This window comes from Chlorocebus sabaeus, chromosome 21 (assembly GCF_047675955.1).
Source record: "Chlorocebus sabaeus isolate Y175 chromosome 21, mChlSab1.0.hap1, whole genome shotgun sequence".
In the NCBI taxonomy this organism is placed as follows: Eukaryota; Metazoa; Chordata; class Mammalia; order Primates; family Cercopithecidae; genus Chlorocebus; species Chlorocebus sabaeus.
Window position 1 is genome coordinate 26,770,333 of NC_132924.1, and position 16,167 is coordinate 26,786,499.

The 16,167-nt window shown below is 36.0% G+C and overlaps 1 protein-coding gene across 2 annotated transcripts in view; it reads left to right on the plus strand.

The window, feature by feature from the left end:
- The window catches only part of DPY19L1 (dpy-19 like C-mannosyltransferase 1), a 111,591-nt gene that overhangs the window by 62,886 nt on the left and 32,538 nt on the right, over positions 1-16,167 (plus strand). For both annotated transcript variants that reach the window (XM_073008970.1, XM_073008969.1), the window contains exons 8-10: positions 1,467-1,558; positions 5,473-5,572; positions 7,999-8,076. In XM_073008970.1, coding sequence (XP_072865071.1) covers positions 1,467-1,558; positions 5,473-5,572; positions 7,999-8,076 — 270 coding nt within the window. The remainder of the gene's footprint in view (positions 1-1,466; positions 1,559-5,472; positions 5,573-7,998; positions 8,077-16,167) is intronic.

The following is a 16,167-nucleotide window of genomic DNA, read 5'->3' on the forward strand; positions in this document are numbered from 1 at the left end:
TGTTGCGTCTCAGGGAATTTGGAGGCCTGATGGGAGGGAGAGAGATGGGAGAGTGGCTGATCGGTGGAGCAGTTAGAACACACACATTTATCCATTAAGTTGGCCATCTTATTGGGTGTGGTTCAAGACACCTAAAGCAATTACAATAGTAATATCAGAGATTACTGATCACAGATCACCATAGCAGATATAGTAATAATGAAAAAGGTTGAAATATTGTGAAAATTACCAAAACGTGACACAGAGACGTGAAGTGACCACATGCTATTGGGAAAATGGCACTGATAGACTTGCTTGATGCAGGGTTGCCACAAACCTTCAATTTGTAACAGACGTTATCTGCAAAGCATGGTAAAGGGCAATGAAACGCAGTTTGCCCATGTATCTTACTGTCAATCATACTGAACTCTCCAGTTAATCTAATAAACAGCTTTTAAAAATTGCATTCTAGTAATAACATTATACATTATCAGCAGACCTTTTCAATCTTTTCAGCATTCCCTTGTGGGAGTAGTTCATTCATAAATAGATATGTATGTCAGTTTCATAAAGGATGGTGAGCTTGGTAGAAAAGAGTAAATTGGCTCAGTCTTTCTATAGCAGTACTAGAAATATTCAGTGGTCTGAGGTAGAGCTAAATATAGGAAACACTTATTTCTGACATGGTCTTTGTCATTCTGTGGAGTCTTTTAGATACCCCTGCTTGCATTGAAAGACATCATTATTTTAGTGTGACTTAATAATATCAGATTGCTTGTATTTAATTCTATGCTGTTTTCTGTTGATGGAAGGATGAAATTACTAATATGTTTAGCATATATACAGAAAAATGACGTTATTACAACTGTGATAGTACATTGCTTAATTATGCCCAAAGTTAGCTTTTCAGAAAGGTTTATGCTTAACAATTTTAAGACTTTTGTTACTTAATTTGATTCTACCGCCTACTTTTAAATATTTTGCAACCAAGGGGAGCTTGGGCAAAGAAGTAAAACCAAAAATGGAATATTCCTTTGTAGCAACACTGTGAATGAAAATACTAAAATTGATGACTACAAAGAGTTCTCAAGTACTGGTTATGAATAGTTTTGCTGAAATTCATGGGAAAGAAGACAAACAATAGATAAATAATCAACTCAAAATATTCTAAAATTTGGCAGAACGTTTTCTTGCTGGTACTTTCCTCCCTTTTAAGATGTAGTTGCATCTTTTTTGGTATTTTCTTGCTGACAATTGATGATACTGATGCTTTACCTGATCTTAAGCCACATGCTTCTGTCAGTCATATTTCTCACACGCTAGTTTTGCTGTCTGTGGAATAAAGCCCAGTAGTTCGTTTTACAACACGCCATTTAAATGATTTGTTAAAAATAATTTTATTTTATTTATAAATAGCAATTTTTCCTTGGAATGTCTGTCTGAGTAAATTTAGCAAGTGTACTATACTACGAATTTTTTTTTTTCAGTGTACCCGTGTAATGTGGACACCACCTCTCCGTGAAAGCTTCTCATATCCGTTTCTTGTTCTTCAAATGTTGCTAGTGACTCATATTCTCAGGTAACTTTGACTTAACGTTATTTCTTTTTGCATTTAAATAATTTAAACTAGAATTTCTTAATCTTCCATAATAAAGTCAACATAATAAAATAACCAATATGATGCTCTTGTTAGTAAAAACATTTTAAGAGTATAACTTAAAAATAGTACCAAAACCATTTCCTCTATCAGCCTTCTGTTCCTCTTCCTTTTTCTTTGTGGTCCACAGTGACTGCTTGAGAAGGAACACATTTGCTTTCACTTCTCCTGTCGTTTCCACTTTCTCAAGTCTTCTTCTGTTACCAGTATAACCTCCTGAAAATGAGCAGAAAGAAGGTAAAGGCTGGTCTTGTTATAGTGTATCCTGTAAGATACAATCCTTTGGGGCAAAAGATAATTCACAGAATTCACAGGTATCTCCCTTTCTGCTGACACGTATTTAATGTAGCTACCTTGCTCCGGAGGGTAAAAATGAAACCAAATGGGGGCTATGGAAAAATGGAACAAAGCATGATAAAAATCTGAAGATGACTCAGACTGATAACTCCCTTCAGTGATCCTCCGAATTCGGAAGAACTTTGTTGAAGTCTGTTATGCCAAACCCTCTGGGCAATCTGTTTCCCTCTGAATGTTACAGCAAGCATAGAACCCTCACGTGGCTTTTAGTCTCCTACGTAGTAGTGCCTTTAGACAGACCTTTCATAGAACGTGGGATGGGTAATGTTTTTAAAGTCTGTGTAGCTCTAGCTGTCCCCTAAACTCCTCTTTAATACGGTTTAAAGCTTCTTTAGCACCTTCAAATAAGGTGAACCTCTATGAATTCATAACCTTTAGCTGTGCCCTGTTGGTTCTGAGGCACATTGAGCAACGGTCCCTTCTCAAACATCTCTGTAAGAAGTGTCGTGCTATAAGAGTCTTTGATTGACCACCACAGATGCTGTTTTTCCACATTCACATTCTTGACCATGGCTTTTTTCTCCAGTGTAGTGCAGACAGCAGACTGCCTATCAGTCTCTAGTTCCTTCCTGCTTTTCTACCTCTGCTCCTGTCTTAAATCCAGTGAAGGCAAACCTTTGAATCTTCTTTCACTCACTGATCTGATCTGTCCCTGAGTAGCTGTGCGGATGCTGCTCCGGGGACTGAGCGCTGCTTCCTTTAGTCCATCTGCACCATGGAAGGTAGTGTTAGTTTCCTGTTTCTGTGTAGCCAGTCACCACATACTGGGATCTACTGTCTTGGAGTTCTCTAGCTCCGAAGTTTTACAATCAGGGTATTGGAGGTGCTACACTCTTCCGGAAGGCGCAGAGTGGGAGGGGAGAGAATCAATTTTCTTGCCTTTTCTAGCTTCTAGAGGCTGCCTGCATTTCTTGGGAGACCGCCTGCCTTTCTTAAGAGGCTGCCTGCATTTCTTGGCTTGTGGCTCCTTCATCTTCAAAACCAGCAATGGTGGATTGGGTCCTTCTTTGTCAGTTCACTCCAACTTTCTCTTCAGCTTCTCTTCCACTTTTGAGTACCCTGTGGTTACATTGGGCCCACCTGGATAATCCAGGATATATTCCCTACTGTCAGTCCAGGTGATTAGTCATCTTCATTCCGTCTGCAGCCCTAGTTCCCCTTTGCCATGCAACATGACATGTTCACAGGTTCCAGGGATTAGGGCACAGATATTTTTGGAGGCCATTATTCTGCCTTCTAAGGTGGGGTCTCTCCAGTTGCTGTTTCCTGCCTTCAAGGGCTGCCTTCTGTTGGATTCTTCTCTGTTTTTGGCTCCAGGTGCTTCTGTGACAAGCTTTTTATGTTTTCTTTAGTCTCTTATCATTGTCTTTTTCAGCCTTACCCACCTCTTCATACCTGTCTTTACTTTTTGCTGAAAAGTTTTAGAAACTTTCCTTTCTTTAGAGCCTTCTTCATTGTCTCTGTTTATATTCTGGTTGACATTTCCCTTCTCATATTCCTGGCCATCTGAAGCTGAATCAGCTGCTGCTTTCACCACTTCTGGTTCAGATCCATCCCATCTTGATCTTCCTCGCCATCTTCATTGGCAGCTTGTCACTTCTGACTGCGATGGCTTTCCTGGTTATGCTCCTTAGTTGGCATGGCTCCCTGCTTGCTTGGTGTGGCTGTGACTGCTTGCTTGGAAGTGTGGGCTTTCATTTTGCTTTCTTGGACACTGCAGTCTTTTTTTCTGAAGGATAGCAACCTTCTCTCTATTGGCCATCTTCATCTTCTAATATTTCATCCTTCTTACTGACATTGTCTCCTTTGGAAGAGCAGCCATTTCCTTTAGTTCTTGGTTTCTACCTGTAGTTGACATATTGTGACATGAGAGGGAGGTGGTGGGTGGTGCTGGCTTGGGGGAGCCAAGAAGAAGCTGAGCAGTGTTGGCACAGGCTGTAGTGCTGAGGATACTGTTATAAAACTGGAAAAGAGACTATTCCTTAATGCTAGGAATCATGTATAAATAAGGTTAGAGGTATATTTTAACAAATTGGTTTTGTCCAGTTTTGAATTTTAAGCATTTTTAGAAATTCAGTTTATATAATCACCTAATACTAGCACAGCTTAGCTTTTTCTTGATTGTTTTTAGCTTTTTTTTTTTTTTTTTTTTTTTTTTTTATCCTTGGCAATGTTTATGTTTCCATTTCTGTTGTCTTGGGTCAGAGCTATTTTGATCACCAATTGGATTTTCTTTGTTTTCTGTTCATTCCTATCTCCCCATAGTGCATTCTTTACCCAGCTGCCAGATTGGTACTAAATTCTGTTCAGAAATCTTAATGTCTCTTGGTACCCATAAAATGAAAATCAAACTTAGTATTCAAAAGCAGTAGAGAAATGCTTTATTTTAGACAGTGGCTTTCAAACTTTTGGACTATGATCTATGAGAAATAAGAAATAAGTTTTACACTGTGGCTTAGAATACACATACATGTATGCACACAACTGAAAAGTGTCTCAGAATAGAACTGCTCATACGTAGGATATAGTCATATATATTCTGTTTCACTCTGCTGATCTGCATTTTTAAATGCTAAATTTTATTCCATAAGTTGACTTCATAGCTCATTAAAAGGTTATCTGGAGTTTTAAAGTACTTTTGTTGGACGAAAATAGTGGAGAGGGATGTCCTTTGGGGAAGGGATACTTCCAGAAGTGAAGAAAGGCGTTTCGTAATGGTGCTCTATGCTCCAGGTAGGTTTGTCTAACCAGGATGTCTTTACTGTATCCAAGCTGCATACACTTCATCACCTCAGTATATTAACATGCACACTTCGCTTCTGTGAAGATGGACATGTGTGGGGGCTTTGCGTTGGCTTGCAGATTTGGAGGATAAAATCATCTAAAATCTAAAATCTCCTAAAATCTCCTAAATTACAAGTCAGTACCATAGCGAGATCTCTAAAGATTGCTTCAGAATGGCCCCCATATCTTTTCCTCCACTTTTCTGTGTTCTCCTACCTGTGCCAGACCTAACTTTTTATCTCACAAGCTTACAAAATCTCTCTCAGCCGCTTAGCTCTTATTCTGCATTCTTGCACTAGTTGTCTGCGTAATATTTAGCACTTAGAATATACTGCTGTTCTTTTCATAGGCATCTCCTGCCTTTCTAACTAATGAATCTGTTGAATCAGTATTTTTAAATATTCAGACATGGATTCACCAAAATGTAATTTGAGAAAAATGTCCACGAATATACTGACCCAGCCACCCTCCTTCTGTCTGTGTTATTGTTAGCAATAATGGGTATTTACCTTTCAAAGAAAATGGTTGTAATTGAGTATCAGAAGGTATAATTTCTAACCCATTGGTTCATTTTATGTTTAGGTTGTATTATAACCAGATCATATATATTTAGAGATTCCAATTGGTAGCAGTTTGGAGCCATGCTAGACTATTTTGTGTTTAAACTTACTAATACTTAATTTTATCTTTCGAAGGGCTACAAAACTTTATAAAGGAAGCTTAATTGCACTCTGCATTTCCAATGTGTTTTTCATGCTTCCTTGGCAGTTTGCTCAATTTGTACTTCTTACTCAGGTGAGCTGATTATATTTTAAGCTGTTTTAAGCTTAGCATGTTTGACTGTGTGAACTCATTTGCATAAAATTGTAACTGAGATGTTCTATGATTCTGAGTCCTAAAACATTTTCTACGAAAAATGTTTTTCTAAAACATTTTTAGAACATTTTTTAGAAATGTTGAACAGAAGAAAGTTCAGGGTAGAGAAATATGTAGAATTATTTATTAATGATTGTTAATTATTTACTTCCTAACATAATGCATTTATTGAACTCAAATTTGTAAGAATGCTTATCTTTGTTATTCAGTATTGTTAATGTGCTTAAAAGAGGACTAGTGCTATAACTTTAAGTATTTCTTTTAAGTTATCTATAGTATTTCTCTTATGTAAAATGTTTCTTTTATGAATAGTTGTGTACATTCTTGCACGTAGAATAATGACACATAGGATTACAGGATAAATAGCTAACCAGTTCATCTCTTACAAAATTTTCTCTACCAGTCTGGAAATTTATCTATTGTCTTTCCATGTACTCTTGCCCATTATAAATGGAGGTAGCTTGTTGAGAGAGGGAGTAAATTACATACTCATTTTTTCCCTGCCTACTATTTTGTTGTTGTTGTTGTTGTACTGGTATATTTGTATAAAGCAGTTGAAGAGTTGCTTTTTTTGTTTTTTCTTTCTTTTTGAGATGGAGTCTTGCTCTGTCACCCAGGCTGGAGTGCAGTGGCACAATCTCGGCTCACTGCAACCCCCACCTCCCGGGTTCAAGCGATTCTCCTGCCTCAGCCTCCCAAGTAGCTGGGACCACAGGCGCCCACCACCACACCCAGCTAATTATTTGTATTTTTAGTAGAGACGGGTTTCACCGTTTTAGCTAGGATGGTCTTGATCTCCTGACCTCATGATCCGCCTGCTTCGGCCTCCCAAAGTGCTGGGGCTACAGGCATGAGCCACCACACCTGGCCACCTTTTAATATTTTTTAGAACGTCTTGCTTGGGAAATGAAGTTAGACTTGGATTTGAGTCCTAATTCTATTCAGTAGCCTTTTAATTTGGATAAAATAGTTAACTTTTCTTAGTTTAGGTTTTCTCATTTCTGAAATAGAGATAATAAAAGAACCTACTTTATTGGGTTGCGGATAGGACCAGATGAAGTAATGTGTATGATTCTTAACACGGTACCTGGTACTTAGTAGGTGTCAGTAAAGTTAGTTGGTTTTATCATTATTTTAAAACATAGGCTCTATTTGTACTACTTTTTACTTTGATCTTGTCTTGTAGACTCGTTTGTCTAACTTAGTTTGATGACATTTTCAATAAGTTTCTGGTTTAAAATTGTCTCTGAGATTCTCTCTTTAAAATTCTACCCTGCAAATGTACTGTGTGTTGCTTAGCCCTTGGGGTGAAAAGGGAGCATTCTCATTGCTTCCCGATAGTGAACACCGCCTGCTTTTCTGTGGAGGTGAAGGTCCCTGTGGGGCTTATGTTGAATAATAACACACACTTCCGCACAGTTGGTATGTCATATCAGGCACCCCAAGAAATGCAGTATTCTCCATGGATAACTCTGAATAAAGGAAAACTGTTGTTTTTCTCACTAATGGAAAAATTTGTTGTAGATTGCTTTAGAGATAAAAAACTTGATGAATGAAACTTAAGTTATATGTTTATTTTGCAATCTGTTTATGCTATGCTTTTGTAGTAGGACAGGGAGAATTTAATTTGAGTTGCTTTCTCTATGAGGAAGGGTGTAGAGGCATTGTCTGACATATTACCTCTATGTAAGAGATACTGTATCATCATTTAATCAGTTCATCTAAATAATTCCAATATTCTTAGAATTATTGATATATAAAATACAATTTTCTTTCAAATGGAAAAGAAAATTAAAAATACCTTTACAACGAAAGTACTCAATTTGAAATTGATAAATTTGATTATAACTAACTCTTGAATATTTGTATTAATGAAAGAACGCTAATGGAGATACTTGTAAAGAGTAACTATCAAGCAGAAATTAAGGTATTTTTATGCACACATGCATTGCATAATTATTTTTCAGATTAATGTACCTTCCCCAATTATGTATTAGTTATCATGTTATAATTACATTTTCGTCTCTTTTGATTAGACAAGGCACCTTTTAATTGTACATGTTGACAGTAGGGTTGACCTGAAATTAAAATGAGTATTGTTTTGGACAATCGACAAAGTAGACAATTCACGTAATTGAGAGAGCTATGTATCAGAGAGAAAAATAAACCAATATTTTCTATATTAATATATTGACTATATTTAATAATAAATTGGCAGATAAAAGGAAAACAAAAGAACTCACTGTGTGTAGATATAAATCAGTTGAAACAACAATAAAAATATTCTTCATTCTTGTGGCTATTCATTTTATCTTTTTTACTTTTAATTTCTTTTTAAATTTCAGATTGCATCATTATTTGCAGTGTATGTTGTCGGGTACATTGATATATGTAAATTACGGAAGATCATTTATATACACATGGTAATAATTTTTTATTATTCTTTTCCATTTAGTTTACCCTTAAAATAAACTCCTAATTAATATTTGATTTGTGAATATTTGAAATGTTCACACATTGTGATATAATCAGCAGACCTTGTTTTGATAGACCACTCACAAAAATTTAATTTGGGTCATATTATCTGATTGAAGTTGTGCTCAACTTATGCATTATCAGTAAAAGAAAAAATTTATGAAACAGAAACTTGGGACTGATATATTATCCAGGAGTTGCCTGTTAAAAGTAGAAGAGCCCAACATGGTGGCTCACGCCTGTAATCCCAACACTTTTGAGAGGCCAAGGTAGGGTTCACTTGATGCCAGGAGTTTGAAACCAACCTGGGCAACAGAGCCAGACCTCATCCCTACAGAATAAAAAATTTTAGCATGGTGACGCATGCCTGTAGTACTAGCTACTTAGGAAGCTGGTGTGGGAGGATCGCGTTAGTCCAGGAGGTCGAGACTGCAGTGAGCTATGATCACGCCACTGCACTCCAGCCTGGGCAACATAGCAAGACCATATCTTTACAAAAAAGAAAAAAAGTTCATTTACTGAGTGTCAACTATCTAGGTATGTGGAACACACCAGCATTCATATTACTACATTCTGACAGCATGGGGGAAAGAGGGAAGACAGAAGATAAATAATAAACATAGTAAATGGGTAAATTATGTAGGATGTTAGAAGGTGATAAGGATTTTAGGCGAGGTATGGTAGCTGGGGAGGCTGAGGCAAGAGGACATTTGAGCCCAGGAGTTTAATACCAGCGTGGGTGAGACCCTATCTCTATAAAAAAAAAAAAATACAAAAAAAGATTTTAGAAGAAAGAAAAGGTCAGGGTAAGGCAGATCAGGAGCACCAAGATCAGGGGGTAGGAGATGGAAAAATCAAATGAGGTGGTCAGGGCAGGTCTTCTTGAGAAGGGGGAGTAGAACAAAGATTGGAAAAAGGAGAAGGAGTTCGCCAAATAGATATGAAAGAAACTGATCTCTAGGTTGGTGGAACAGCTAGAACAAAGACCCAAAAGCCGGTTGGTTGATGTTCTTGAATGGTTGTCCTTTAAAAACAAACGTTTGTCTTCTCTCTCATTAGTTTTTATAATTTTGATTTTTTTGTGTGATAATTTTACAGTTGTCATAATATCCCATTATTGTCGTTTTCTTAATAATTTATACATATAAAAGAACATTTATAATGTGTAAGGAAGTTATATACACAGTCATAAAATAAACAACTAGGAGCCTATTCTCCAAATGGAAAATAGAACCTTATCGTTACTTTTAAGTCCTGTATGCCCTGAGCTCATCCCCTCACTGCTCCTAGAGGTAACCGCTATTCTGACTTTTTGAATTGTAATCAATTTGCTTTTCTTTATAACTTTACCGTACGTGGATTACTAAATAATATATATTTTTATTATTAAATGTTCACATTCTTTGTAAGGTTTATACAAATGGCATTTTATAAATACTATTTTTTCACTCAGATTTCTGCTACTTATATGTAACTAGAATTCAAATATTTTCACTGCTTTATATTTTCCATCATATAAATAAAGGATAATTCATTTGTTCATTTTCTTGTTGAAGGACGTTTAGGTTCTCTCCTCTCCCCCCAACTTCTTTTTTTGGTTTTAAAGAATGCTGTAGATTCTTCACGTATCTCCTAGGGCACATACGTTGAGAGTTTCTCTAGGGTGTTTCACCTAGTAGTAAACTTGTTGGGTGGTAAATTATGTACATGTTCAACTTTATAAATACCAAATTGTTTTTCTAACATGATTGGACTACTTCCAACAGCAATGTATTATTCCAATAGCATCTTATGTTATTCTATATCCTTTTTTATTTTATCAATCTGGTTCATGTAACATGGTATCTTGTGACCTTAATTTGCATTTTCTCTGATTCATAATGAAGCTGAGCATCTTTTGGTATGTTTATACGCCCTTCATGTTTCCATTGTTGTAAATTCCTGTTCATATCTTTTACCAGTTTGTCTTGTGTCCAAAAGAAAATGACATCTATTTTAGTCAGTGCAGTGTAATCCTTTATTTTTGTTATTTATGTTGATGCTCAAATTGTTTCACACTTGTCCAACTATTCAAGCTGACTTCTCTTTCCTTTTAACATGTCCTTATCATGCTTTGAGCACTTTTAAAAAGAAATTAATAAATGTTAGGTTTCATGAAATGCTTTTCTACATCTGTTTAGATGATTCTGTGTATTTCCCCCTCTTTAATCTGTTACTCTAATGAATTAACAATTAATTTTCTAGCATTAAATAAACTTGTTTTTCTGGGCTAAACACAATTTTTGCATGTCGCTGGATTCAGTTTGCTGTTATTTTGATGGGATTTTTACATCCTTGTTCATGAAAGAGTTAGACAGTAATTATACATTTTTTAGACTTGGCTTATTTTTTCCCAAACTATTTAAAATAGTTTTTTATTTTGTAGTGTAAACCAGATTAAATGTTAAGCCTTCAGAGTTGACTGGTCACATAGACAACTATGGCTGAGGGTCTTAACTCAAAGCTACAGTTATGAAATTATAAAATTACACAGCGTAGTTTGTAGTAAAACCTACCTTGGGTAAATGATACATGCTTTATTATATGACTTACTATTTTCTGTCTTCTTCCATTATCATTTTATAAATTCCTAAATTCTTATAAAAAGAAAAAGTATGTAGAATTATTTCCAGAAAATTATGTTTCCATTTTTTATTGTGGTAAAATACATGTAACTTAAAATTTACCACCTTAAGCATTTTTAATTATACAGTTCAGTGATATTAAGTACATTCATATTGTTTTACAGCTATCACCACCATCTATTTTCAGAACATTTTTCATCTTGCAAAACTGAAACTCTATACCCATTAAAGTCCTTATTCTTTCGTCTTCCCAGCCCCTGGAAACCACCATTCTACTTTCTGCCTTTGTGATTTTGACTACTTTATGTATGTCATGTAAGTGAAGTCATACAGTATTTGTCTTTTTGTGACTGGCCTATTTCAATTAGCCTACTATCCCCAAGTTTCTTCCATGTTGAAGCATGTCAGAATTTCCTTCCTTGTTAAAGCTAAATAATAGTCCATTGTGTGTACACATACACACTAGATTCTGCTTATCCATTCAATCTGTCCATGGATACTTGGATTCCATTTTGTGTACACATACACACACACACACACACACTAGATTTTGCTTTTCCATTCAACCTGTCCATGGATCCTTGGATTCCATTGTGTGTATACACACACACACGCACACACACACACACACACACACACGATTTTGCTTATCTATTCAGTCTGTCCACGGATATTTGAGTTACTTCTATGTTTCAGCTATAGTAAATAATGCTGCTATGAACATGGGTAAACAAATTTTTTTTGGGATCTTGTTTTCAATTATTTTGAGTATGTACCCAGAAGTGGAATTGCTGGATTGATCATATGGTAAATCTGGTTTTTTAAGGAACTGCCAAACTTTTCCATAGTAGCTATACATTTTACATCCCTTTGAACAGTGCATGAGGTTCTATTTTCTCCCTGTAATCACCAACATTTATTTTCTGCTCTTGTGATGGTAGCCATCCTAATAGGTATAAGGTGATATCTCACTGTGGTTTTTGTTTCTTAATTTAAAATCTTATTTTTCAGATAAGTTTTAGGTTCATAGCAATTTTTTTTTTTTTTTTTGAGACGGATCTCGCTCTGTCGCCCAGGCTGGAATGCAGTGGCACGACCTCAGCTCACTGCAACCTCCGCCTCCCGGGTTCAATCGATTCTCCTGCCTCAGCCTTCCAAGTAGCTGGGATTACAGGCACGCACCACCATGCTCGGCTAATTTTTGTATTTTTAATAGAGACGGGGTTTCCCCATGTTGGCCAGGCTAGTCTCGAACTCCTGACCTCATGTCATCTGCCCACCTCAGCCTCCCAAAGTGCTGGGATTAAAGACATGAGCCACCGCACCCAGCCAGGTTTGTAGCAAAATTAAGCAGAAAGTACAGAGTTCCCATATACCCCCTGCCCCCAACCATGCACTACCTATCCCTCTATTGACATCCGCACCAGAGTGGTACATTTGTTACAATTGATAAACCTACATCACACATCATAATCACCCAAAGTCTGTAGTTTACATTAGGCCTCACTTTTCTATGGGTAGTTGTGTTTTGTTTTGTTTTTTTGAGACAGGGTCTTGCTCTGTTGCCCAGGCTGGAGTTCAGTGGTGCAAACATGTCTCACCACAGCCTTGACCTCCCCGGCTCAAGGGATCCTTCTGCCTCGGCCTCCCAAAGTGCTAGGATTGCAGATGTGAGCCACCACAGTTGGCCTGGGTTTTGACAAATGTATAATGACATCTGTCAACCATGTAGTATCTTGTAGAACAGTTTCACAGCCATAAAGTTCCTCTGTGCTCCACCTGTTCATCCCTCCTTGCCCCTAACCCATGGCAACCCCTGATCTTTTTACTGTCTCCATAATTTTGCCTTCTGTATAGTGTCATGTGTTTGAAACCATACAGTATATAGCCTTTTCATATTAGCTTCTTTCACTTAGTAAAAAGCAAATAAGTTTCCTCCAAGTCTTTTCGTGGCTTGATAGCTCATTTCGATCTTGATTATTATTAACATTATATGGATGTACCAGTGTTTATTTTTTCACCTATTGAAGGACATGTTGGTTAACTCCAAGTTTGGGCAATTATGAATAAAGCTGCTGTTAAACATCTGTGTGCAGGTTTTTACATGAATGTTTTAGTTCATTTGAGTAAATACTGAGGAAAGTGATATTTGGATGGTATGGTGAGAGTATGCTTAGTTTTTAGGAAATTGCCAAACTGTCTTCCAAAGTGGCCAAACCATTTTGCATTACCACCAGCAATAAATGAGAGTTCCTGCTGCTCCACATCCTTGTCAGCATTTGGTGGTGTCACAGTGAGTTTTGGCCATTTTAATAGATGTGTAATGGTATCTCATTGTTTTAATTTGGTTGAATGTCTTTTAATATGCTTTTTTGGCCATTCTAATAGGTGTGTAATGGTATCTCATTGTTTTAATCTGGTTGAACATCTTTTAATATGCTTTTTTGGCCATTTTAATAGGTGTATATTGGTATCTCATTGTTTTAATTTGGTTGAACATCTTTTAATATGCTTTTGTTGGCCATCTGTGTATCTTTTTTGGTGAAGTGTCTATTAAGATCTTTTGCTCATATTTCCTTGGGTTGTTCATTTTCTTATTGTCGAGTTTTAAGAATTCTTTGTACATTTTAGATAACAGTCCCTTATCAGATGTGTCCTTTGCAAATACCTTCTCTCAGTCATTGTCCTGTCTTTCACAGAGCATACGTTTTTAATTTTAATGAAGTTCAGCTTATCAGTCATTTCTTTCATAAGTTGTACCTTTGTTGTTTTATGTAATAAGTCATCACCATACCTAAGGTCATCTAGGTTTCCTCCAATGTTATCTTCTAGGAGCTTTATAGTTTTGCAGTGTGCATTTAGATCTATTGTCTGTTTTGAGTTAATTTTCGTGAAGAGTGTAAAGTGTAAGTCTAGATTGATTTTTTGTATGTGGATCTCTAGTTCCAGCATCTTTTGTTGAAAGGACTATTTTTGCTCCACTCTATTGCCTTTACTCCTCATCAAATATCAGTTGATGATATATGTGAGTCTATTTCTGGGCTCTATATTTTGTACCCTTGATCTGTTTGTATCTTCTTTCACCAATACCACACTGTCTTGTTTACAGTCACTTTATAATAAGTCTTGAAGTGGGGTAGTGTCAGTCCTCTGACTTTGCTCTTCTTCGGTATTGAGTTGGCTCTATACTGGGTTTTTTATCTTTCCATATAAACTTCAGAATCACTTTATTGATAACTTGCTAGGCTCATTTTTGGGATTGTGTTGAATCTATAGATCAAGTTGGGAAGAACTGACATCTAGACAATATGGAATCTTCCTGTACATGGAATAACGCTTCATGTATTTATAAAGTTCTTTGATTACTTTCATTGAAGTTGTGTAGTTTTTCTCAGATAGATTTTTTACATAGTTAAATTTGTATCTAAGTGCCTCATTCCAGGAATGCAGGAATGTGTTGATATTAGAAATTCTATTAATATGATTTATCACATTAAGAAGTTTAAAAAATCCATAAGGTAGTAATTGCCTTTGATACTATAAAGGTATTTGATAAAAGTCAACATCTATTTTTAGTGTTTAAGACCATAATCAAGTGATGGATATTTCATTGAAATTTAAGATACCCACACCTCAAAATAAAAACTAGTATCACATAAAATGATGAAACAATAGAACAATTTTCTATTTCCATTAATGACAGAGGCATGATAAATATGCCTACTGCCTCTCTTATTACTTAACATTATTGCAGAAATGTCAGCTGGTACAATTGACTAACAGATAATTCAAAGGAAAATGTAAAAACATCATTGTTTGTAGTGATATCATTTTGAATACTTGAGAAATCCAAATAAATTACTACTGGAAACAATGAAATCATATTCATTGATGCATATTTAATATAACTTTTCTATATACAAACAATCAGAAAATATGAAGATTCTTGATACAACAGCAGCAAAAATAATATGCTTTAGAAAAAACTCAACAAAATATGCAGGATCTATATAAAGAAAACTGTACTTGCTAATGCATGTCAAAGAAGATTTAAAGAAATGGAAGGAACATGTATTGCTTTGGGATCTAAAGATTCAATGTTGAACAGATATAACTATAAATAACGTACGTTATTGAATAAAGTAATTGTAATAAAAATTTTAGTTTTTGAAGCTTGATAAGCTGATTCTGAAATTCACATGGAAATTAATATATATGGATCAAAAATAAAACTTCTAGAAGAAAATTATTTTATTTTTAGTGCCTTTTTAAATGACAGGTAAATCCAAAGACCTAAAGGAAATGAAAGATAAATTTGCTAACATAAAGATTTAGAAAATAACCATAATACAAAAAATACCACAAAGGTCAAAAATGAACTGAGAAAAATATTTAAAATATATTTACTTGATAAGGGGCTAGGTTCTTATATATATATATACTTTAAGTTCTGGGATATATGTGCAGCAAGTGGAGGTTTGTTACATAGGTATACACACGTGCCATGGTGGTTTGCTGCACCTATCAATCCTTCATCTACATTAGGTGTTTCTCCTAATGCTATCCCTCCCCTATGCAACCCCCACCCAACAGGCCCCGGTGTGTGATGTTCCCCTCCCTGTGTCCATGTGTTCTCATTGTTCAACTGACACTTATGAGTGAGGACATGCGGTGTTTGGTGTCCTGTTCCTGTGTTAGTTTGCTGACAATGATGGTTTCCAGCTTCATCCATGTCCCTGCAAAGGACATGAACTCATCAATTTTTTATAGCTGCATAGTGTTCTATGGTGTATATATACCACATTTTCTTTATCCAGTCTATCATTGGTGAGCATTTGGGTTGGTTCCAGGTCTTTGCTGTTGTAAACAGTGCTGCAATAAACATATGTGTGCATGTGTCTTATAGTAGCATGATTTATAATCCTTTGGGTATATACCCAGTAATGGAATTGCTGGGTCAAATGATATTTCTGGTTCTAGATCCTTGAGGAATTGTCACACTATCTTCCGCAATAGTTGAACTAATTTGCACTCCCACCAGCAGTGTAAAAGCATTCCTATTTCTCCACATCATCGCCAGCATCTGTTGTTTCCTGGCTTTTTAATGATCACCATTCTAACTGGCATGAGATGGTATCTCATTGTGGTTTTGATTTGCATTTCTCTGATGACCACTTATGATGAGCTTTTTTTTGTATGTTTGTTTGCTGCATAAATGTCTTCTTTTGAGAAGTGTCTGTTCATATCCTTTGCCAACTTTTTGATGGGATTGTTTATTTTTTTCTTGTAAATTTGTTTAAGTTCCTTGTAGATTCTGGATATTGGGGCTGTGTTCTGTAATATCTGAAGAGAGCTGTTAAGGAAAATAATGAAAGCCCAATAGACAGATGCGCAGTGGGAATAAGCAGTTCACAC